Source organism: Eretmochelys imbricata, chromosome 5 (assembly GCF_965152235.1).
Source record: "Eretmochelys imbricata isolate rEreImb1 chromosome 5, rEreImb1.hap1, whole genome shotgun sequence".
Classification (NCBI taxonomy): Eukaryota; Metazoa; Chordata; order Testudines; family Cheloniidae; genus Eretmochelys; species Eretmochelys imbricata.
Window position 1 is genome coordinate 44784229 of NC_135576.1, and position 26735 is coordinate 44810963.

General features: G+C 42.5%; 1 protein-coding gene across 1 annotated transcript in view; it reads left to right on the forward strand.

Annotated features, from left to right (window-relative positions):
* The window catches only part of HOMER1 (homer scaffold protein 1), a 106451-nt gene that overhangs the window by 68046 nt on the left and 11670 nt on the right, over nucleotides 1-26735 (forward strand). Inside the window, exon 6 of the mRNA XM_077816305.1 lies at nucleotides 7464-7620. Coding sequence (XP_077672431.1) covers nucleotides 7464-7620 — 157 coding nt within the window. The remainder of the gene's footprint in view (nucleotides 1-7463; nucleotides 7621-26735) is intronic.

Consider the following 26735-nt stretch of genomic DNA (forward strand, 5'->3'; position numbering starts at 1 on the left):
AATGAATGCTTCAGGAATATTTAATGCCAACATCCTAGTGTTCAAGCAGTAATAAAACAGGCCAAGGCTGTTTACTTGGCATGGTGGTGAGGGGGTGATACAAAAGTACAGGTGAAATGCATTCAGTAAAGATCACACTTGCATCATTATTTATAGTAGGTGGAAACCTTCTGAAATCTTAATAATTCATAAGTTTACCTAGTATTAAGATGGATATATCAAAGTTAAACAAATATATCTATTTACCTATGCTGCATTAAGTTAAAATATAAAATAATCAATCCAGTCTTCGATTAGCCTGTATATTTATTTGGAAAAAGAGCTTTCATGTGCTATAATACATTAGTATAAAATCTTGTACATATAATTCTTTCATAAGGAGGTAGGGACCTCAAAGCCTCAAGCGTAAACACACATTTGAGCAATTTTACTCATGTGATTAGTCCTGCTAAATTCAGTGGGACTGCTTGTATGCATTAAGTTACTTAGCTGGATAAGTGTTTGCAGGATCAGGACATAAGGGAGGAAATATGTGTATGATGTATAATTAAGTAATACCTATTAAAATGAATGATCTGGCTTCCTTAAGCATGTTCTTAATAGATTTTGCTGTCACCACTGTTAAGTAAATCTAACAATCACCCACAGAAGCAAAGAATGAGAAGTTCTTTTTCAATAGTTAGTTCTCTTGCCTTCCCTGGAAGAAATGAGTCACAACCTTCCCTTGTAATCTTCATACTTTTGAAAGTAGGATTTTCATTGTTTTAAAATTTAGTCATTTTACTCTAACAGTTGGGGGAGGGTTGATATTTCTAAATTGTAAGCTTCTAATTAGTTGATTAGATCCTGAAATGCCATGCTAGTGGATTTTTTTTCTACATTCTGATTGGAAGGGAGGTGGGTGATTTATTTAAAACAACAACACTATTCACTTTTTGTAGGGGGGAACCCATATGTAATTAGTGAAATGCAGGTTTAAAGCTAAGAAGCATTGCATAGAATGTACTGAATTGCCCACAAGCACCCCTCAGCTGCAGGTTTAGAATGGCATAAACATCTTTTAAAAATCTGTCAGCCAGTTCATATGTAAGGTTTGCAGCAGTGTAGGCTGCATAGGATAAGAAAAGGTGAAATATGATGGGTGAAATAGTGACACAGAATGAGTTACTGCTTATTATAGGCAATGTTCAAACCACATGTAAACCTGCAGGCAAACCCACTTTTCTTCAGGTCAGAGAGCACTTGGTTTTAAATGTTGCTGTTGCTCTTGTAAAAACAAAACAGGCAAAATACATAATAATATTCACAGAGCAAGATAAATGATTTTCAGTCCATGCTTTCATATTTATTTAGTTATTTGTATAACTCCAACATTGTGCAAGTCTGTATGTTTATGGTATTGTACATACTGGCCTGTGTACTTTAATACAGTCACCTATGTGTATCTACCTTAGATGTTGTTTTCCTTCCTTTGCATGTATTGTATATTAATGTAGGGCTTGTGGATGATACCATATTGATTGCTCCCGGAGGCTGAAGCTCTCTATTTATCCAAAAAGCAACTACAGAATAGGCAGCGGCAGTTTCCCTATAGTGCTCTGCCAATATATCTCAACCCCAACCTGGATGAACTTACTCTATGTGAAGGCAAGTCTACAGTACAGAATTAAGTTGACCTAAGTTACATCAACTAAGTCACTTTTGCATATCAACGCTATGCTCCCAATGTCAGTGGTGTGCATTCTCACTAGCAGCGCTTGCATTGATGCAGAGAGTAGTGCACCATGGGTAGTTATCCCACAGTGCAACTTGCCACCATCTTGTGCAGGGTGTTTTGGGAAGGGTTTGCAGTGCCTCATGGGGGCAAATGATTCACGTTCAGGTGACTGGGTACATGGTTTCAATATCCCAGGATGCAGTTTTTGCCATCCCATTTTGTCTGCATCCCATAATTTTTGTGCCTCTTTTCAAAAGCCCTGCAAGCCTGCGTGTCCGCCATCTCTGTGAGAAGCATGGATCCTGCACAGCTCTGTACTATTGTGATGAGTGTTGTGAGCATGGCAAACCTGATCTTACAGTATTTGCGGAGCTGCCAGAGGAGCCACAGGGAACATGATAATTTCTTGGAGTGTAGCTTACTGTGGGACATAGAACATAAGAATGGCCATACCGGGTCAGACCAAAGGTCCATCTAGCCCAGTATCCTGTCTTCTGACAGTGGCCAATGCCAGGTGCCCCAGAGGGAATGAACAGAACAGGTAATCATCAAGTGATCCATTCCCTGTCACTCATTCCCCACTCTGGCAAACGGAGACTAGGGACACCATCCCTGCTCACCCTGGCTAATAGCCATTGATGGACCTATCCTCCATGAATGTATCTAATTCTTTTTTGAACCCTGTTATAGTCTTGGCCTTCACAAAATCCTCTGGTAAGGAGTTCCACAAGTTGACTGTGTGTTGTGTGAAGAAATACTTCCTTTTGTTTGTTTTAAACCTGCTGCATAGTTCTTGTGTTATGAGAAACCATTCAAGGTTGTTGTTGGCATTCACGGAGCAGCTGCAGACGGTGGAGTGCCATTCTGGGCCCCAGGAACAAGCACTGACTGGTGAGATCACGTCATTATGCAGGTATGGGATGACGAGCAGTGGCTGCAGAACTTTTGGATGCACAAGACTACATTCCTGGATGTGTCTGTGGAGCTTGCCACAATCCTTCACCACAGTGACACCAGAATGAGAGCTGCACTGACAATGGAGAAGCAAGTGGCGATCGCAGTGTGGAAGCTGGCAACGCTAGATTGCTACCATCAGTCGGGAATCAATTGGGAAATCCACTCAGGGGATTGCTGTGTTGCAAGGGTGCAGGCCCATTAATGACATCCTGCTACAAAGAACTGTGACTCTGGGAAACGAGCAGGACATAATGGATAGTTTTGCAGCAATGAGGTTCCCGAACTGTGGTGGGGTGATAGATGGCATGCCTATCCCGATTTTTGGCACAGGCCACCTTGCCACGGAGTACATCAACAGAAAGGACTACTTTTCTATGCTATTGCAAGTGCTGGTGGATCACGGGGATGTTTTACTGACATCAGTGGGGATGGTGAGGGAAGGTGCATGATGCATGTATCTTTAAGACCACAGGCCTGTTCAGAAAGTGGCATGCAAGGACTTCCTTTTCAGACCAGAAGATTACCATTGGGAGTATTGAAATGCCAATAGTGATCCTGGGATACCCCCCCAGCCTACCCCTTACTCCCGTGGTTCAGGAAGCTGTATGCTGGCCACCTCAACAGCTGCAAGGAGCACTTCAACTACAGGCTCAGCAGGACAGTTGAATGTTCCTTTGGCCATTTGAAAGGCTGCTGGGACTGTCTACTCATGAGATTAGAAAAAATCTCACTGAAAAAAGTATCTCAATGGTTATAGGTAACTGCTGTGTGCTTCTTAATATCTGTGAATCAAAAGGGAGAAAGTTTCTGCCAGGGTGGAGGGCAAAGGTGGAGCAGCTGTCTGCTGATTTTGAGCAGCCAAATACCAGGGCTATAAGAAGAGCTTGATGTGGAGCTATACAGCTCAGGGAAGCTTTGAAAGACCATTTTAATAGTAAGTCCCAGTAATGTGTGTTGCTGTAGTGTGCTGTGCCTGGCATTGTTTTTTCACCACCCAGTATGACCCTTATAATGAGTGTTGTGTGTGTAGTAATATAACATTGTAAATGCGCCTATTGCTATTATCTGTGAATTATGTCAGCCCCAGCCAGCATATGTTGTGAACTAATACAAATGAATTATGTTTCCATAATAGACACCATGTGGAATGTGGGTGGGGGTAAAGGGAGGTCCCAGAATGCAATTCTCTATGGGCTGCAGGGGGAGGTAAGCACGGGTTCTCTTGAACCTGAAGGTCAACAAGAGTCTCCAGCATGTCTGTTTGCCACTTGAAAATCACTAGAATCTCCTGCTGCATGTCTCTCTCCTTTTCCTGTGCTTTTCTTCTCTCCCCTCTATCCTTGTCCATTCTGTCCATAAGGGTGATCCTCCAAGCCCTGTGCTCGGTGTCCACAGCACCAGAGATTTGCATGATCTCTTAGAACATGTCATCCTGCACCTTCTCCTCCTTATCTGACTGAGCTGCTCCACTGGTGTGGATGGAGAGACCCTCAAGGCCACATTTCCAGCTGCAAAAGATACAATGCACAGAGGTACTATAGTGAATATATTCACAGGATAAATGGAAACATGGTATATTGAACTCACTCCCCTTGATCCACACAAGTTGCAAGCACTATGTTCTCACTTCTCCTTGGGATTCATAGAGCATGGCGGCTGTCCCAGCAGCCATGGTGACTATGGCCTGCGAGGGAGGGAGCGAGTTGGGACAATGAGGGGGACGGGTATGAGTATATGTAGATAGGGCAATTGAACTGAATACTGGCACCATTTTCCACAGGCAGTGGTGATTTTAGGTGATATCTCACTCCTGAAGGTAATGGAGGCTGAAAGGGAACAGCTCCTGCACATGTCTGGCTGTAGACTGGATCCATGTGCAGCTAGCTTGTGTGTTCCAGTGATGCTTGCTTAAGTAATTGCTGAGTGGAATGGGAAAGTGTCCTACCACAGCAGAAAAAATAAGGCAGCCCTCCCTAGAAACCTTCAGCAGAGGATTGCAGTGTACCTTCAGAAAAGTTTCTTCAAGATCTCTAGGAATTCAAGGTGCATCCTGGTGCACATAAACAAACTGTTCTGCAGGACCCCCTCTGCCTAATTCTACAGGGGAATAAGAAGCAGATAGTGCATCTACCTCTGTTGGTTATTTCACTACCTTTTCTAGCATGATCAAAAGAGTAAATGAACAGATGTGTCCCTGCAATATCAAAGCAAACTGTACACATACCAGAGGTTCCTTCCCCAGCATCAGGCTTGCCCATGCTGGACTGTAGGAACTGGCTTGACTGATCTGGAGTCAAAAATACGTCCTGGATCGCTGCACCACTGGATCCCCCAGTCGCCTGTCCCCCATACTCCTCCTCTTCCTCATCCAACACCTCCTCCTAACTGTTAACTCCAGCGGCCTGTGATTCCTGCTCCACCAAAGATGGCATGCAGCTCTTTGTAAAAGTGGCATGTCTGCAGCTCTGCACCACAGCAACTGTTAGGCTCCATTGCCTTCTGGTACACCTGCCTCAGCTCCTTGGCTTTCATGTGGCACTGCTGCAGATCCCTCTTCTCCCCACAGACCCAGGAGATCCACCACCTCCTGTGTACTCCACGCAGAAGTGTGTCAGCAGTGGGCAGTCAGCATGGTCAGTGGGGCAGTTGCTAGGTGAACTCTCCACGCCAAACAAATAGGAAATGGAATTCCAAAAATTCGCAGGGCTTTAAAGGGGAGGGCTGTCTACCTGGTCACCGGGCTGTGGAGTTCAAAATGGTGACTGAATTTTGGGCATTGTAGGAAACCTCCTGGAGGCCACTAAAGTCAATGTAAGCAATGCAGTGTTTACACTGACACTGCATCGACCTAACTATGTCAACCTAAGTGCTACGCCTCTCACAGACGTGGAGTTAGTAGGTCGGTGTAGTGGGCATGTTACATCAGCGGGAGCGACGTTTTAGTGTAGCCGCTTACGAGTTAGGTCGACATAAGCTGCCTTGCATCGATCGAACGCTGTATCATAGACCAGGCCTAAGTCAGTGTAGTGGGTAAGTTACATCGGTGGGAGCAGCATTTTCGTGTAGACACTTACAGAATTAGGTCAACATAAGCTGTTTTACCTCGACTTAACTCTGTAATGTAGACCAGGGCTGAGATAGAGTGATAAAAGCTCTCTGCCTATTCAGTCCTTGGTCTCTTTTGCTGATGCTGCTGACAAAAGTGTAATTGTTATGGTGATAGTGTTTGTGATGTGAAAATTTGTCCATTGGAATGGACTGAGACAATTGATTCTTTCCATTTAAGCCATTAACTGGGCTGTTTTCTGGCTACAGGCATTAACAGTGAAGCACAAAGAGAAATATCTAAAATATTCCTTTCTGTTTGATCATTAATGTCACTATTACATTATTTTATATTGTCATGTTAAAACTAGTTGGTTAGAATAGAAGAGCATATGTGAAAAGCAAAGCTAAAAAATACTGGTATGTCAAATGGTCTTTTTATAATTTGGGTAAAAATCAATCATTTTTATACGGATGCACGGAAGTCAAAAGGACTCTAGTTTTAGACAACTGTGGAATTTGAAGTTTTAAAATCCTGTTTAGACCTTTGGACATTTAACCTCCATAAATGTAGATCAGGGAAGCCAATGTGGGATAAACCTTTCGGTCTTGATTCACTTGTGTGGGTGCAGGAAGGGCAGCTGCATCCCAGGAGAGATTTACCCTTAGTGAAGGATAGCCTTAATCTCCATCTAGGGTAATAAGATTAAGAGGGACCTTTATTTTTATCTTGTCCTTATTCCAGGTAGTATCCATCTGCATAATTCCTTCGTGCAGGAAAAAAATAATTCTTTAAAAGTAGCTAACGTCATAGTAATTAATTTTATGGTAGTTTAGATTTGGTAATCAGACTCCACACAAGATTTTTTTATCTTGTAATGAAATCTGAGAAGTAATCACTGAGACGTTTTACTATGTGAACTGAGGCCTCATCTTTTATCCTATTTAACACCTAAAGGAAAGGTTACAGAAACATGCATGATTTTCATACTGTTGAGAACAGTGTTACGTACATGAGAAGTGTACCTAATTTTTTATTATCTACAGATGACGGGAAAGCAGAATTGCAGCATTAGAAATAGGGATGCATATTTATGGAAACATATTAATTCCCCATAAAGTTATTCTCGAGGAGGTCCAGGATGGACTTCCTAGGAGGAGAAGCTTCCCAATACATTCAGGATGTTTGAATGTATGCCTAAGTGTATTCTTCAGGTTTGATTTACTCCTGTACTAGAGATATTGTAATTAGGCTGACTACACTGTAGCTCCAAACCACTGTACTCATTCTCTGAAATCAATATGTTGAAATATATTTCAAAAATTTAAAGCTAAAAAAAGATCAGTTACATAGAAAGCATATATATATATTTAAATCATTAGGAATTATGTTGAATATGTTTTTTAAATCACATGCAGTTACTTTTAGAAAGCAGTCCTGGGCTTCAGCATCTATTTGTGGTAGGATAAATTGGACTTTGAAGGGTTTTGTAATTATACTTTTCCATGGTGAAATCTATTTTAAGTGTTTTGAGAATTTGAACTATTTGAGCAACTAATCCAGCCTGGGTACCTTTCTCATTTAAGCTTTCAATGGAGTGAGATTTTTTTAATTAGTCCTTGATTTTCTGTATTTTGAATGTTTCCTGAAAGACAGCACTTCGGCAATGAAGAGCCAAAAAGAAAAAAAAATGAGGCTATGGTGATTTGCATTATTATGATTGTTCTTATTCTATGTTTATAGTTCGACAATCAGCAAGCACTGGGAGGCTGAACTGGCCACACTTAAGGGTAACAATGCCAAGCTCACAGCAGCTCTGCTGGAATCCACTGCCAATGTAAAACAATGGAAACAACAGCTTGCTGCATATCAGGAGGAAGCAGAACGTCTACATAAGAGGGTGAGTCCAGACAAACAGCTGAGGTCCTTGAAATCCATAAGACTGAGGAGCTAGTGAATATATTTGATTATTTGGAAGTATAGTGATCTCTCAAGGGATTATCTTTTCATATTGCAGTTGCCAAACTGCACCCAAACAGGGTTTTGTGAGAGAGAGAGAGAGAGAGAATGTGTGCACTGACTTTTTTCTTAGGAATTTACTCAAAACTCCAGGGTGGCACAAAGTATTCTGTAACATCTGTTACAACAGAATAAGTATTCTCTTGTAAATTGTCATAAGAAATGTGTATATTTTTATATCACTTAGACGATGCTGTAGGGTGTGTGACACCTTATAGATATGGGCGGTAAGTGACAATTCCCCTAGGGGAGGCTAGCTTCCCGTCCACCTCTTCTGCTCATGGTCCCACCCACACTCAACTCCTGCCCTGCCCCCTCCTCACTTGCCCCATCCCTCCTCTCCTTCCCCCTTCATTTCTCCCCCTGCCCCCTGATTCCCCTGCATTGCCCTATCCACCATGCCGTGCACCCACTGCCCCTGCCCCCCATCCCATCCGGCCCCCTGCATCTCCCTTCAACTGCCTCCTGCCCCTTCACACATCCTTGTTTCCCCTTCAATCCCCTCTTGCTCACACCCCCGAACAGCTGATATGCAGATTGTCCCTGCAAGAGGTACACCAGCTGCTCGGCTTCAGAGCACACAGAGTGCAATATAAGCCCCATAAACGGAAAAGGTCAAGAATACCTCTTTTAACAGTTTCAGAGTAGCAATCATGTTAGTCTGTATTCGCAAAAAGAAAAGGAGTACTTGTGGAACCTTAGAGACTAGCAGATTTATTTGAGCATAAGCTTTCGTGAGCTACAGCTCACTTCATTAGATGCATTCAGTGGAAAATACAGTGGGGAGATTTATATACACAGAGAACATGAAACAATGGGTGTTATCATACACACTGTAAGGAGAGTGATCACTTAAGATGAGCTAATACCAGCAGGAGAGCAGGGGGGTGGGGGAGAAAGCCTTTTGTAGTGATAATCAAGGTGGGCCATTTCCAGCAGTTGACAAGAATGTCTGAGGAACAGTTTTTGGGGGGAGGAGGGGTATAGACATGGGGAAATAGTTTTATTTTGTGTAATGACCCGTCCACTCCCAGTCTCTATTCAAGCCTAAGTTAATTGTATCCAGTTTGCAAATTAATTCCAATTCAGCAGTCTCTCGTTGGAGTCTGGTTTTGAAGTATTTTTGTTGTAATATTGCGACTTTTAGGTCTGAAAATCAAGTGACCAGAGAGATTGAAGTGTTCTCCGACTGGTTTATGAATGTTATAATTCTTGACATCTGATTTGTGCATTTATTCTTTTACGTAGAGACTGTCCAGTTTGACCAATGTACATGGCAGAGGGGCATTGCTGGCACATGATGGCATATACCACATTGGTGGATGTGCAGGTGAACGAGCCTCTGATAGTGTGGCTGATGTGATTAGGCCCAATGATGGTGTCCCCTGAATAGATATGTGGACACAGTTGGCAACGGGCTTTATTGCAAGGATAGGTTCCTGGGTTTGTGTTTTTGTTGTGGGGTATGTGGTTGCTGGTGAGTATTTGCTGCAGGCTGGGGGGCTGTCTGTAAGCAAGGACTGGCCTGTCTCCCATGATCTGTGAGAGTGATGGGTCATCCTTCAGGATAGGTTGTAGATCCTTGATGATGCGTTGGAGAGGTTTTAGTTGGGGGCTGAAGGTGATGGCTAGTGGCGTTCTGTTATTTTCTTTGTTGGGTCTGTCCTGTAGTAGGTGACTTCTGGGAACTCTTCTGGCTCTATCAATCTGTTTCTTCACTTCCGCAGGTGGGTATTGTAGTTGTAAGAATGCTTGATAGAGATCTTGTAGGTGTTTGTCTCTGTCTGAGGGGTTGGAGCAAATGCGTTTGTATCATAGAGCTTGGCTGTAGACAATGGATCGTGTGGTGTGGTCTGGATGAAAGCTGGAGGCATGTAGGTAAGTATAGCGGTCAGTAGGTTTCCGGTATAGGGTGGTGTTTATGTGACCATCGCTTATTAGCACTGTAGTGTCCAGGAAGTGGATCTCTTATGTGGAGTGGTCCAGGCTGAGATTGATGGTGGGATGGAAATTGTTGAAATCATGGTGGAATTCCTCAAGGGCTTCTTTTCCATGGGTCCAGATGATGAAGATGTCATCAATATAGCACAAGTAGAGTAGGGGCATTAGGGGACGGGAGCTGAGGAAGCGCTGTTCTAAGTCAGCCCTAAAAATGTTGGCATACTGTGGGGCCATGCGGGTACCTATAGCAGTGCCGCTGATTTGACGGTACACATTGTCCCCAAATGTGAAATAGTTATGGGTGTGGACAAAGTCACAAAGTTCAGCCACCAGGTTTCCCGTGACATTATCGGGGATACTGTTCCTGACGGCTTGTAGTCCATCTTTGTGTGGAATGTTGGTGTAGAGGGCTTCTACATCCATAGTGGCCAGGATGGTGTTTTCAGGAAGATCACCGATGGATTGTAGTTTCCTCAGGAAGTCAGTGGTGTCTCGAAGATAGCTGGGAGTGCTGCTATCTCTATATCTATCTTGCTATATCTGCTACCCAAGATCCATAAACCTGGAAATCCTGGATGCCCCATCATCTCAGGCATTGGCACCCTGACAGCAGGATTGTCTGGCTATGTAGATTCCCTCCTCAGGCCCTACGCTACCAGCAGTCCCAGCTATCTTCGAGATAGACCTGACCCAATAAACCCAGCTCTCTAAGCAAATATATGGAGTTCCGGCATTTTAAAAAAAAAAATCAACATCAATATGCCATCAGCATGATTGATGGAAAAGTGGATCAAATCAGGATGTAGGTGGTTAATCTAGACTGGGCCTGATCCTGTAAGGTTCTGAGCACTTTCAAAAGTTCCCTCAGCACTTTACAAGAATCAGTCAGTACCCTTTAGGGTGAGGTCCCATGTTTGGAACTGGAGAAGCTTTTAGATTTGGTAGTTAATTCAGTGACATTTTTTTTAAAGCACAATTTTGACAAGCTACTGCATCTCAGTTAGCTCCCTCTGTAATAAAGATAGAAACTGGTGCTTAAAATTCTGCTGAAATATTGGAATAACAGACCAGGAGGCAATGTTTTAGCTACACCATATGATGGTCAGCAGAGGTTAAGTGATTGTGCCTTTTTTGACAAATGGATTATCATTATAATAGGCTCAGTTGTTAAATCCAACTCTTTCTTCAGAGCGCATGTAGATGAAACATGACCAAAAATCTGTCCATTAAGCTCCCAAGAAACATGCCATTTGATCCTGAGAGCCCTGTCAAGAAAAGAGACTCCTGTAATGAATAGCCCTGATTTTTAGAAATATTCATATTAAGATAGATTTCAAGGGGAGACAACAACCCCAGTACTGGTTTGCATGTTAAAGCGTAGTTAAATGGGTTCTCTGTATACAAGATTTTTCTGTGAGAGCATCCTGGATGGGCGGTGTTTATATCTGTGCCTGTGTGTCTGTTCTCTTGGGAAGCTCACACACCAATCAGATTGTCCTTGAAAACCACAAAAAAGCCAGTGACATAGTGAGAGGGAGAACCATAGTGGATAATCACATTTGTTACCAGAGAAAGGAAAGAAACAAGAATGAATTGGAGTTTCCAGAAATAACGACTTGTTTTACATCTGTTTAATGATGCATAGTGTAGTTTTGAAAATTAAATTTTCTATGCAATTTGGTAAAACTGCTTTATAATTTGTATTTTAGAAGTGTAAGATCATTTACTTTAATTGAATTACTCATTTAAGTAAAGTTAAGTTAGTGAGTGTTTGCAGGATGGGGGCCTAAGTCCTCAAGCTGGGAGCTGTAGCAGACTCTTATCCTCTGAGGATCAAACACAGAAGCAACATATCACATGTACTGAACAATGGGCTACATAAAGCAACATATCACATGTACTGAACAATGGGCTTGATCTTATTTTTCTGTATTTAGTCCTTCACTATTGTTTTTGATGCTAAAATTATGTTACTGCTTGCCTTTTTCCTGTATAGTTTTATATTCAACCAGAACCTTGATGTAGTATGTTTATAATTAGCATTCGTCTTTACAGTTCTATATAACCCTTTTTTCATTTTTTATTATTCTCATTAATTCTAGCCTGACTGTCTCTCTTGCTGTTAAATATCATAAGCATAATATCAGGCCTTTTCTGCACTCTGCTGGAGGTGTTGGCACCCTAAAACCCACCTGCCCAGTTAGGCTACCAACAAGACTTAGTCCTCCAGAGGCCTAAAAGGGCCAAAAGGAGAAACTGACCAATTGGGAGCCAGCAGGCCGGATAAGGACTGTGACAGAATTGGAGCTCCTCATTGCTATCCCAGAACCACAGGGCCTTGTCTTCAAGTGCTGCAACTAAGTATGTTGTTGTTTGTTTATTTAAAGGTGCTGACAGCCGACATCTGAGTTTATTTTTATTTAACTCTTTAGGGACGGTTGCTGAGCTTGTGACATGGTCACCCTGCTCCAAGCAGGCTGCCAGTACTTGTGGTCTAAAGCAGTGAACACCTGCAGTACCACACTTGGCCCCACAAGAGGCACTATGGAGCAGCCCCACCTATCCCAACTTGGTATTAGCAGTAGGATCGACTCCTCCTTTCTGTAAATGAGAACCATGGAGGAGACTGTATAACTCCCGGCTCTGCAGCAGAGGCTTTTCCTGGATGCGCAACTGGCCGCCAACGAGGCCACCCAGAAGCAGCAAGCTGTGCTCCTCAAGCTACTGTACAGGCAGCAGCCATAGCGGCAATGACCGTTCTAGGAGGCAATAAATGGGTGGATCACCAGCCTCTCCCATTCCAGAGGGACACTGTTGGGGTCAGGAATAGACCTTACCAAACGGGGACCTGATGATGATCTTGAAATACATGTTACGCTGTTCAGTGGGAAAAGACTACCTAAGCTGCATGACTAGCTCCTTTTCTGTCTGGGGAAGCTCAGACAGGTTACTGGGCCTTAAATGATGAAGCCACAAAGGACTATGATACCCTGAAAGCCACCATCTTTGACTGACCAGGAGTATCACTGGAGACTTACCAGCACTGGTTCCAGATAGAAACTTTCTCCTTTGGGATACAACCCTGTTCCAATGCCCAGCAACTAAAGGATTGGGCCACCTACTTGCTTCGGCTGGTTTCCTGCTCTCCAGTTGAGATTGTAGAGTCTGTAGTGTGCAGACAGTATCTAGAGGTTTTGCAAGCCACCATTCAAACCTACCATACACAGACATAACTCCAGCACCACTGAAGGTGCCATCCTATTCACAGAGGACTTTATGCTGTTTGGTTGACCCGACCAGTGTGAGCCACCTGGGCCTGGAGAAGCCTGGCCCCAACCTCCCAAGGAATCACCCTCGGCCCTTTCCTAGTAGTTCAGGTTTCCTGGAAAAGTCTCAGAACGAGGGTTACCCTCCTCATGGACCCCAGAAGGCACCGCACAACAACACCAAAAGAGCATCAGAGAGGAAGTACATGGAGTCACACCTGGGAGCCAGTCAGGGAGCTTCCCCTAAACAAATGATCATCTGTCTCCACTGTGGAAAGCTGGGGTACATCAGTCACTCATGCAATTTCATAGAGTGTGGTTTCATGGAGTGCTAGGGCCTCTCAGGAAGAACAGATGAGAACTGTTGCTAAGGATTTGTAAATCCAGTAGTTCTATGGGGCTCAACAGTATCAGAGCTAATAAACTCAAGGTGCTTCTGAACCCTAGTCTGGGAGACCTTACTGGATTCTGGAGAGCAACAGGAGGATGATCCAGTGTATATGACCTGGGTCCATGGGGATACTCATACCTACCCAATAACCTGGCGATCTTTGAACATACGGGACCAACCAGAATGCTTCAGGTTGGTATAACACCCAGTTTGCCATGGGAAGTAATAATCAGGAGGGACTGGCAATGTTTCTCTTCACTATTACTGCACCACTCAGAGAGCTCAGACATCAGATCTGACCACCTGTCTGACATCTTCCTGATTGTGGGCTCCAACCTCTGTAATGGCTTCTTGCAATTCAAGAAGACTCAGAAACAGCGACAACTTGCTTGATTGCAAACAGCCTTGGCAGCTGATGAGCTGGCTGGCAGCTCAGCAGAACAGCCTCGGAATAACTCTCTTCCCAACATCAACCCAATGCTGTTAACCAGTTCCTTTGATTTGGTCTGAGAAGAACAAGGAGATGCCACCCTTGGAGAGGCATACACCTAGATTGTGGTGGTTAATGGAACTATCTCTCAGGAGGTTTAAACCGCCCAATGTCCTTATTTCAAGTGGCAAAATGACTTACTCTGTTGAGTGGAGATGAACTCCAGCCCAGGTGAGGTATGCCACTAGATCCTGGTGCTTTGAAACGTTCAGAAAAAAATGCTACAGCTGGCACATGAGTCCCTTCGTTGCTCACTTGGGCAGAGACAAAACCCTGGAGATTTTATCAGCCAGGGGTCCACAAAGAAGTAGTGAATTTTTGTGATGCTTTCCCTCAGTGCCAACAGGTAGCACCTAAAGGACACCTTGGGGCTCCCTTGATCTCCTTTCTCTCATAAGCACACCATTGAAGTAGGGTATGGATGGACATAGTGCTATGGAGAGGGGGGCGGGGGGTGCTTTCCTGGGAGTGGGCCAACTACTACATTAGGTTCATGCCCCACTTCGCAAACCTTGCAGCACCATTGACAGACCTCACAAAGGCCACTGCACCCAGAGCAGTGGACAACTGACTGTGATGAAGCCATTATCAAGATAAAGAGTACCCTGTGTCAGCAGCCTGTACTTCAGAGTCTGGACTTCTTCTCATTCCAGTTCTTACTGCAAACTGATGCTTCTGCAGTACGTTTGGGAGCAGTGTCACAAAACTTTCAGGTTGTGGAGGATCTTATACTATTCAGAAACTGCAGCCACTAGAGACTAGATTCTTCATCATCAAGCAAGAATGCCTGACCATCAAATAGGTTGTTGGGGAATTACATTATTATATTTTAGGGTCTCCCTTTAACCTAATAATGGACAATCCACCCCATAAATGGTTGCAGGTGATGAAGGACACTAGTCCTCGCATTACTCAATGTTATTTGGCACTGCAACCATATGCCTTTTGCATGCGATACCAAGGTTCACAGCGCTAGAATGCAGATTTCTTTTCCTGGGATGGTGTGGATATTCTAGAAGGAGGAGATTGGGGCCCTTGGGATCTATCAGGCCTTCCCTAACCCCTACTAGAGGTGTTGGCATCCTGACACCTCCCTCCCCACACACATCCGCGCACACACATCTGCACATACAGTCAGGCTGGGCTACCAACAAGACTTAGTTGTCCAGAGCCCTAGAAGGGCAAGGAGGAGAACTGACCAATCAGGAGCCAGCAGGCCAATTAAGAATGCTTCCCAGATTCTTCTCAGGGGCAGAGCTGGGCGAGACTGGGCAGAGACTGTGCTCCTCAGTGCTAACCCACAAGCCCAATGCCGGGTCAGGGCCTTGCCTTCAAGTGCTGCAAATAAGTGCTTGCTTTGTTGTTGTTTGTTTATTAAAAGGCACAAACAGCCAAATTTTGAGTTTATTTGTGTTTAACTGTTTAGAGACTGTTGCTAAGCGTAGGGCACAAGCTGCCCTTCTCCAAGCAGACAGTCAAAACTTGTGGACTCAGGGAGCACCCGCAGAACCACACTTGGTTCCACCGGGGGCACTATGGAGCAGCCCCACCTGTCACAGATACCTTTGTCTTTTTTAATATTTCGAACTTCATTCAAACTCAAGCTTTTTCTATTTTATATAAATATTTTCAAAACCTTGCCTTTAAACAATGGCCTTAGTCTCTTCTATTTATTTTACGTTATTTGTAAATTTCGTCATCCTTTTTTAATACAGAAACTATGCCAAAATACCCCTGTCCCTGATTATTCTTCATTCAATTTTTAAAAACAAATGAATTAGTTCCACTCTAGTTATGTGTATTAACCTATATTGTCCAATGAGTCAGAGAGGTCTATTATGAAATTCTCTGGACAAAAAGAAGAAACATGAGATCTTCCATGTATTAAAACCAATAGTAAAAGGTTCTATAGCCGTATAAATAAGAAGAAAACAAAGAAAGAAGAAGTGGGACTGCTAAATACTGAGGATGGAGTGGAGGTTAAGAATAATCTAGGCATGGCCCAATATCTAAACAAATACTTTGCCTCAGTCTTTAATGAGGAGCTTAGGGATAATGGTAGGGTGACAAATGGGAAGGAGGATATGGAGGTAGATATTACCACATCCGAGGTAGAAGCCAAACTTGAACAGCTTAATGGGACTAAATCGGGGGGGGGGGGGCAGATAATCTTCATCCAAGAATATTAAAGGAACTGGCACATGAAATTGCAAGCCCATTAGCAAAAAATTTTAATGAATCTGTAAACTCAGGGGTTGTACTGTACGACTGGAGAATTGCTCACATAGTTCCTATTTTTAAGAAAGGGGGAAAAAAGTGATCCGAGTAACTACAGGCCTGTTAATTTGGCCTCTGTAGTATGCAAGGTCTTGGAAAAAATTTTTGAAGGAGAAAGTATTTAAGGACATTGAAGTCAATGGTAATTGGGACAAAATACAGCATGGTTTTACAAAAGGTAGATCGTGTCAAACCAACCTGATCTCCTTCTTTGAGAAGGTAACAGATATTTTAGACAAAGGAAATGCAGTGGATTTAATTTACTTCAATTTCAGTAAGGCATTTGATATGTTTCCACATGGGGAATTATTAGCGAAATTGGAAAAGATGGGGATCATTGTGAAAATTGAAAGGTGGATAAGGAACTGGTTAAAGGGGAGACTACAATGGGTCACACTGAAAGGTGACCTGTGAGGCTGGAAGGAGGTTACTAGTGGAGTTTCTCAGGGATCGGTTTTGGGACCAATCTTATTTAATCTTTTTATTCCTGACCTTGGCACAAAAAGCGGGAATGTGCGAATAAAGTTTGCGGATGACACAAAGCTGAGAGGTACTGCCAATACAGAGAAGGACCGGGATATCATACAGAAAGATCTGGATGACCTTGTAAACTGGAGTAATAGTAATAGGATGAAATTTAATAGTGAAAAGTGCAAGGTCATGCATTTAGGGATTAATAACAAGAATTTTTGTTATAAACTGGGGACGCATCAGTTGGAAGTAACGGAGGAGGAGAAGGACCTCGGAGTATTGGTTGATCACAGGATGACTATGAGCCACCAATGTAATATGGCCGTGACAAAAGCTAATGCCGTCTTGGGATGCCTCAGGTGAGGTATTTCCAGTAGACATAAGGAGGTGTTAGTACCGTTATACAAGGCACTGGTGAGACCTCATCTGGAATATTGTGTGCAGTTCTGGTCTCCCATGTTTAAGAAAGATTAATTCAAACTGGAAAAGGTACAGAGAAGGGCGACTAGGATGATCCGAGGAATGGAAAACTTGTCTTATGAAAGGAGATTCAAAGAGCTTGGCTTGTTTAGCCTAACCAAAAGAAGTCTGAGAGGAGATATGATTGCTCTCTATAAATATATCAGAGGGATAAATACCACAGAGGGAGAAGAATTATTTAAGCTCTGTACCAATGTGGACACAAGAACAAATGGATATAAACTGGCCATCAGGAAGTTTAGACTTGAAATTAGATGAAGGTTTCTAACCATCAGAGGAGTGAAGTTCTGGAACAGCCTTCCAAGGGAAGCAGTGGGGGGCTAAAGACATATCTGGCTTGAAGACTAATCTTGATAAGTTTATGGAAGGGATGATATGATGGGATAGCCTAATTTTGGCAATTAACTGATCTTCAACTATTAGTGATAGATATGCCCAATGGCTTGTGATGGGATGTTAGATGGGGTGGGATCTGAGTTACTACAGAGAATTCTTTCCTGGGTGTCCGGCTCATGAGTCTGCCCACATGCTCAGGTTTAGCTGATCACCATATTTGGGGTCGGGAAGGAATTTTTCTCCTGGGCAGATTGGCAGAGGCCCTGGGGTTTTTTTGCCTTCCTCTGCAGCGTGGGGCACAGGTCACTTGCTGGAGGATTCTCTGCACCTTGAAGTCTTTAAACCACGATTTGAGGACTTCAGTAGCTCAGACATAGGTTAGGGGTTTGTTATAGGAGTGGCTGGGTGAGATTCTCTGGCCTGTGTTGTGCAGGAGGTCAGACTAGATGATCATAATGGTCCCTTCTGACCTTAAAGTTTATGATTCTATGAAATGTGTTAAAACCCTGTTGGGCTTGGGAAAACTTATTAATAGGTCCTAGGGTCCTCCCAGAGGATCTGGATCCTCAAATACAGGAACCAGCAGCCCCTGAAGATGTGCCAATAACTGAAAGTCTCACCCCTTGTTAACATTGGCAAGTTAGGACTAGGTACGTGCATTAATCTATATTAGTTTGCTGTCCATTGTCCCCCTATCTTCCTGCTCCAGTTGCCCTCCTTCCCAACCATGGACCTAGGGCTGAGAGGGAAAAAGACTGCATACAGCTTCATTGAAACTATAAAGTTCTAAAAGTTTAGTCTTTTAGAACTTTATAGTTTCACTACCTTTTTCTGAAATGTTCAGTATCAGAAACACACTTCATGGCAAAATTTTGGCAATAACTGGGTTGTTCTGAAACACATGAAAGTTTACAAAACAAATGTATGGATTTGGTATCCTTCAGATCTTAGAAAAAAGGTTTCGGAGATGTCTTGTGATGCCAGTCAAGAGCTTAACAGTAAGCTCTGAGGCACAAGAGAAGTTGTTGGATCCTTTCATGGTGGTTCTGAAAAAATGGCAAAAGACAAAAGGGCCCCTTTGAGCAGGGTCAAGTCCCACACAAAAGGTTAATCAGATCCAGTACACTCAGATCTGACTATGTCCATTCCAAAACTGAAAAGTAAGGCTGTCCATCAGGGAAAATCTTGGTGTGATGCTGGGAGACCTGGTACCAGCTCATGCCTATTCCTCTGCTGAACACTGACAAATACATACCTGAATTAGTCTGCCTCTCCTGTGTGTTAGCATTGTTAAAATAGATGTTAAGTTTATAAAATGTGTATAGACTTTATTAAACTCTTGCAGGATGCTGCATGTATTAATCTCACTTATAACATCTGTACCCCATACTATAAAGTTATATTCAGGGTTTGCATTGTAATCCTCTGTAATTGTGTAAATCATCAAACAGGAAAGAAACATTAATTAATGTAAAATGCTGGCTTCCTACAGAAGGCCCACCAAGAAGGTCCATTGAAACCAAATGAATCATTGTGAAACATCAAAGAACAAAGGCTTTGGTAATTGCATTCCTCCCATCCAGTGAAGATGAGATGTGAGCATGAACACATCCCATCAGCTTGAACTTGGGGGACAGGGGAATAAAAATCCTTAACAAGAAAAAACTATATCTTTATGCTGTTTGGACTCTGAGGAGCAAGGATTACTAAGCATAACCAAAAGATCAGCAGTGCTTGGCCTGGTTTAGCAGTGAAGGACATATAGAGCTTGCTTATTATAGAAGCTTCTGTTGCCTTTTGAAACTTAAGACTGTAACTCATTTGTGTGTATTTTTATCTGCTTTAGCCTTGTAAATAACTCTCATTTCTTTTTCTTAGTTGTTAAATCTTTAGATAGTTTGTTATAGGATCGGCTATAAACATTGTCTTTGGTGTAAGATCTGAAGTGCGATTGACCTGGGATAAGTGATTGGTCCTTTGGGATTGGAAACAACCTGAATGTTGTGATTTTTGGTGTAAGGGACCATCTATCACAAAGGCAGGCTTACCTGGGTGACAAGATAGAGAAGTAGCTAAGGGGACTCTCTTTGACTCCATGGTTAGGCTGTTATAGTGCCTGAGGAGTTCACACTTGGTATTTGTTGGTGAAATCTAAGTATAGAATTCACAGCCAGTTTGGGGTTTGTACCCTGCATCTTAACTGTCTGAGGCTGGTATTCACAATCTTGAGCCACTATAGGACAGCTTGACACTTGGCATAGACCACAACTGCCAAATCCCATGAGTTCATGAGATCCAAAATGGTACTCAAGATCCTTCCAGAATAGATGGTTCTTTTATCACAGTCACATATAGCTACCAAAGTTACTGTGATAGCTGAATACTCTACACAAATCCACAGCCAGATCCTGTACCGGATCCATGGGACAGACCATCTAAAGAAGGGAAGAGAAAAGCACCCTCAGATTGTTGCTATTCAGATCTCCACACCTGAAAAGAAAAGTGGATGGGTGGATGAACTTTCTCATTTTTCTCCAGTCTTCTCTATCTTCTCCTAAAACACCTTTGGACTCGCTAAATAAAATTATCCTACCATTTGTTATGCTGCGCTTCCCAGTTCATTTGGTCTCGCCAGTTGTATCTGCATCGGTTCCAAGGTTGGATCCTCAGTCAAAACAGGAACAGGATTGATCTAAGCCACTGGTGGTCCATGCTAGATTTCAGCCTTACAGGACAGGGTGTACTCTTAGATGTGGAGTTTTCAGACCTCATTGCCTCTGGGTTATGAATCACTACTAGAATGTGGCAAGATACTGGCAAGATTGGTCACTGTCAGTGGTCTGGTCCTATTGGCCGCCATCCAGTGCTATATACTTAGCATTATTGGCACAAGAATCCCACTTTGACTAAAGAACAATAAAAGACTTGTCCATCAGATTTGAGATTCACGGATCCAATTACGACCTCTATTTTCAGAGAGCACCTTTGTACCTTACAGTTTTGCAGAAGAAAGAACTAGTTCTTCAGGTGGAATACCAACAATTAGAGACAGAATTGGAAACAGAGATTCATCCCCTGATGAGAATGTTGGAATAAAATTTGCTTCCTCTCCTTCTGAGGATACACTACAATTTCATGAACTTGTAAAAAGGATGGCCATAACTTTAAAACTTCTATCCGTGGCACTGGAGGAAACATCTCACCCCCTTTTCAACATTCTTGGTGCCCCATTGAAGAATAAAGTCTCTCTCCCTTTCCTAGATGCAGTAGACCTACCAAAATGTTTTGGTCTACCCTGGCATCCTGTCAACCAATTTCTAAAAAGGCAGACAAATTGTCTCATTTACTATATGAAGGGTTTTCCTTTCACTCACACCCCAATGTGCATTCTCTGGTTGTAGCAGCCTCAAGTAAATAGTACCAGAGGGGGACAAGCACTTTCTACTCTATATAGTAAAGAAGGCAAGAATTTGGATGCGATAGGAAGAAAGGTGTTTTGTTCTATGTCACTTGGAACCACAATGGCAAATTACCATGCATATTAATTCCATTTATGGAAAAAGATTTCTACTTTCAGTAAAATACTTCACGAAGACCAGCACAAACTGGTTAATGCTATAATAACTGTCAAAATGTATCAAAACATGCCCTCAGAGCATCTTTTCATGCTTTGGATTCCTTGGCTAGGGCAGAAGCATCTCCAGTCACATTAAGAAGTCATGCATGGCTGAGATCCTCTACTCTCCCTCCTGAAACAAAGTGCAAGGTGGAGAAGCTCCCTTTTGAAGGGGATGGATAATTCAGTATTAATACTGACAAGACAGTGGAAAACATGAAAGATACAAGATCAGCTGCTTGTTCTTTGGATGTTTTTCCAACAGCGGGGGGCCTCTTGTCCTACATTTTGATACAACAGACAATTTTATCCATCATTGTCCTCTTCATAGTATCTCTCTCAAAGATGGCAATTTCACCAGCAGCAGCTGGTTTCTTTTCAAACACAGCAGAAAAGGAAGGCTTTTCAACCACAAATTACAGGGAAGTAGCGTGCAACCTCAACTTCTGCTCAGTTCCCAGGTCACAGATTTGACATGAAGATAGAGAGCTCGAATCAATTCTACATCAGTCCTCTCCATCCCTTATTTGGGGACAGACTATCTGGCTTGTGAACAAATAGAAGTCCATAATGTCAGACAAGTTGACCCTGGAAGTAATGGAAAAAGGGTATGTAATTCAATTCAAAAATATACCTTCTCCCAGTCTCTCCAACCCTTCCTATTCAGGAACCCCTCTCAGAAGAACTTGATAACATCAGGGGTCCAGTCCCACTTCAGTGCAGCTCCATCTGTATTTACTTTCAGTGGTCCAGCAAGAGCACCTGTTCTGAGGCTTCCATTTCCCCAGGTGTTTGCCTTTCTTGGGTGAAGACAGTCTTACTCCCGTCTGATTGGGATATTTCCGGAATGCACAGTACCCTCCTTTCACTGTGTTATTGGGAGCCAAGACAGGTGGCCCAAGCACATCTGCTTGCTTTCTCTGCAGTCATGGTTAGCAGGCTCACTGCCCACAGTTGTAAGTTACAGCAGAGGTCTTTCTAAGCAGCCTATTTTATTTTTCAGATAAAAGCATTACTGAGAAAACATATTAAAACCAATATAGGAAGATACACTCATGGTAATAATCTTACCAGAGATCTCCCCAACCCGAACATGGGCTCTGGGAGGAGCAGTCCTTCAATACCCCACCCAAAAGGATTTCCATGTGGTTTCAAGTTCAGCGCAGCTTCAGCTCAGAACAAACACCTAGTCTTATGAGGCCTGAGTAGGCCCAGTCTTTCCAACCCTTCCTTAAGGATTGGGGCCTGTCCATTTGCTGAATCAGGAAGAAGGCCCCAAATAAAACCAGGCTGTTTATTCAAAAATGCTTTCTTTGTTGGTCCCTGAGAATCGAGCTTGAACTAGTATATGTGAACTTTGTCGGGGTGGCTTCAAAGGGGTTGATAATCAGGGCAATTCCATTATCCCCGTTCTCCTAAAGGAGTTGCATACAATTCCACAATAACACATACACAATTGAATTTTTAATACAATGGATCACAAAGGTATTAACCCTAATTCAGTAAGGTTTAAATTAGTTCAGTTAAGTTTATCTTAGGTCCATAAGGTTTGTCCAGGATGTTGCAGGATATTGTCAGTCTGTAACACCTGCTCCTTGTGGGTGTAATAGTGGAGGTTCCAAGAGAATTTACACATCAAGGGTTTTAATCAAGATATTTCCTCAAACCGAAGGATGGAGGGCTTCATCTGATTCTTGTTAAAGAAAGCTCAATGCCTTCCTCAGGAAATTCCTGCTTCCCGTGTTGGCAGTAGTGTCCATCATACCCCCCTTTTCCACCTTAGATTGGTTCTGGCTCTTGATCTAAAGGATGCCTATTTCCATAAGGCCAAGTCACCTCAAGTATCACTGGTAGGTCAAAGACATTTTCAGTGCAAGGTTCTTCCTTTTGGTCTGTCTACTGCCCCCAGAGGTAAGACATTTTGTTTACCCCTCATCGCTATGACTGGCTACTAAAATAGACAATGCAAGAAAATCTTTTCCATGATACTCATTATACATGTTCCCTCTTCAAAGACCTGGGACATTTTAATTAATGTGAGGAAGTCATGCCTATGTCTCCCACAGAAAATCCCAATTATAGGGAAGGCAGGCTCTTTCTGACAGATGAGATTTCTGAAACTTCAGACAACCATATGTAGGCTTCATTGCCAACTTATCCAGATAGGAGGGTTTTTTCTGACACATATGGCTCTAATGGCTGCAGCAATTTATGTCACATCATCCTCTCTTCTCAGAATGGGAACTCTGCAGTACTTGTTGGCAGTAAATTACAGACCAAGTACAGACAGTATGTGAAAATTTCTAACCATAAGAGAAGATGTGCTGACCTCCTTAATGTGCTGGACTCAGAGTACAAATGTTGTAAGAGGGATATTATTCAATCTTTAGCTCCATCAATGACTGTGACATTGGGTGCTTCCAACAGGGGGAAGGGGAATCATCTCAACTCTCTGTCAGTTTGAGGACACTGAAACTCTCAGGAAAAGAGTCTATACATAAACACATTAGAGTTGAGAGAGTCTGTCTGCCAAATCTTCTCTACCTCACATCAAAGGGAAGGTAGTTAGTCACGTATTATATCAATAAGCAAGGCAGAGTTTTATTAATTTCAATTGTGCAGTGAGGCAATCAAGTTGCAGGATTGGTGTGTCCAGCACAACATTTATCCCATAGCCCTCTCATCTGATGGGAAAGCGCAATGACTGGTGGATCAACTACGTAGAGACATGATGCAATTACACAAATGATCAGTACAGAAGAAACTAATACACAACATCTTCAACCTCTGGGAATTTCCAGATAAAGACCTATTTGCCACCAGACGTAATACAGTGTCACTAATTCTGATCAAGAGCAAGAAAGGACACCTAATCCATATTGGATGTGTTTCTCCTGAATTGGGGAAAAGGCCTGCTGTATACTTGCCATTTAATGCAGAAATTCTTGAGAAAGATAAAACAGTATAGAACCAAAATGATCCCAGTTGCTCCAGCATGGCTGGGGGCAACAATGGTACACCAACCTACTGCTGCTACTGAGGGAATTGACAGACTGATTCTGGCATTACCGGATTTATTGTTGCAACAACAGGGCGGGATTTACCATCTGGATGCTCTATCTCTACCTCTGACTGCGTGGGCTAAAGGATTTTAACAAACTTTAAAAAATCTTGTCCTTCAGAAGTGCAACAGGTGCTACTCAGTTCTGAAACAATCTACCAGAAAATGTTTTCACCTTAAATGACTGAGGTTTGTAAACTGAATGCATAACAAATCAGAACCATCAGTATTAACACCAATTCTGGAATACTTATTTCAGTTAGTTTCAGATCTGTCAGTTTCCTCTTTATGGCTCCAGGTAGCATCTATATCAGCATTCTGTTTTCATAGACATTACATTTGACTTTGCGCACAGTACGGTCAAGACATATATGAAAGGACTTTCTAATTTGTAACCACCTGTAAAAGACGCAATTCCACCATGGGATCTCAAGTAAGTCTTAGCACAACTCGTAAAGTTGCCTTTTGAGCCTTAGTCAGAGTGCTCTCTATTCCGTTTGTCTATTAAAACTGCTTTTATAATAGCTATAATTTCAGCTGGGCAAGTGAGCAAGTTACATACCCTTGTGGCTGGACCAATTTTCACTATTTTTCACAAATATAAGGGTGGTGCTTTGTCCTAACCCAGTATTTTTATTTAGTATTGAAATTTCACATTAATCAAACAATAAATTTACCAGTTTTGTTCCTCATGGTCACAAGAGTGAATCAAGGTTACATACTTTGGATGCTCAGAGAACCCTAGCTTATTATCTGAGTAGGGCTAAGGAATTTCACAGGCCTCCTAAATCTCTTTTTCTCCTATGCAGTCAGGCTGTCTCGGCACAAACAATATCTAAATGGGTTAGACAGTGTATTCAGGAAAGCTATAGATTAGCAACTATTCTCCCCCTGCTGGATTATATCACATTCTGCTAGAGCAATGGCTACATCCTTGGCATGTCTTAGACATGTGCCAGTTTGGAAGGTATGTAGGGCTGCCACTTGAAGCACTGTACATACTTTTACTTAACATTATACATTAGTTCTGGCACCTAGAGTAGACACCCAGTTTGATAGAGTTGTACTTCAGTCCTTATTTAATTAGGACACTGAGTTCCACCTCCCATTTATGGAGTACTGCTTTCCAAACTATGCCAGGAGTGGGAATATGCAGAGGACATTCAAAGAAGAAATGAAGGTTATGTACAATCAACCTATGGAACTCATTGCCAGCGGATCTTGTGAAGGCCAAAATTATAACTGGGTTCAAAAAAAAAATTAGATAAGTTCATGGAGGGTAGGTACATCAATGGCTGTTAGCCAAGATAGTCAGGGAGGCAACCCCATGTTTTGGGTGTCCCTAAGCCTCTGGGACTGGACAACAGAGGATGGATCACTTGATAATTGCCCTGTTCTTTTCATTCCCCTTGAAGCATCTGACATTGGCCATTGTCGGAAGACATGATACTGGGCTAGATGGATCACTGATCTGACCCAATATGGCTGTTCTTATGTTCTTACCTGTAACCAGAGTTCTTTGAGATGGAGTCTGGATCTCTACCCCCTCCCACTCTTCCTCACAGTCCTAATAAAATCTACCTCTGAGGCAGTGGTGGAATGAACTGAGGCAGCAGCAGTTCCTTCCACTTTTTATAGCCTTTCCATCAGAATATTCAGGAACACTGAGGGAAGTGGTGGAGAGATGCATGAGCACTTTAACGGACACTACTAGGAGAAAGCTCCACTGTTCAGGCTGCACCAGCCAGCACAACCCAGGAGTGTGAATATGCAGAGTCCATCTTGAAGAACTCTGGTTACAAATAAGTAACCTTCATTTTAAACCAGCTGAAAATCTGGCCCTTTTAAAAGATGCTTCATGCAAGTCAGGAGCATATTGTATCTGTAATTAAGCAGACTCTTTGTAATTATGGTCTTTAAAGAAAATTAGAGCCTTAAACTTCAGAGGGAAATAATTTATTTAGAAAACTGAGTTGTCGGGCTTTGTGCAGTAATATTTTTCAGTAACATTTTATTTAGTATTAATATATTTTTAGCTTACTTCACACATACAAGAGCTGGACTGATAGAAAACATAATGGCTCCATCAGTGTTCTGAATGATTTATGAACAACGTTAGTACAGAATATAATTCATGGATGTACAAAATGTTACCCATTGTTCTCTCAAGGATCATTTGTCTGTGTATAACAACAGGCATATTAATATCTCTTCAAATCGAAATTGTACGTGCCATTGCTATGCATTTCATCCAAAGACAGATGGACAGAGCACTCTGTCTGCTAATAAAGGGAACTGTATAGTACCAAAATGTGCCATTTAGCTACTGGCCTAAAGGTGAGATCTGAAAATATAAAGGAGTTAAAATGTCTGCAGCCATGTTTCGGTAGGTAAGTATGCAGCATTATGTCTTGAATGCAGATTCAAAAATTGAATCTGAGAAATTGTAGCTGCTTTTTGGAGGACAGGATGGGCATTGATTAACACGATGCAATATTAAAAACTTTCAGTGGATAGGTTAGATAGATCAGATTAGACAGACCTGTGATCAATCCTCTAGACCATGTGGACTCTAGAGAGATAATGCCTCTTCTTCCCTGAACATTTTCAAAATTAGTAAGTGCACATTTTCATGCAAAAGGGGCTTTTTTTCAGACTACAGAACCA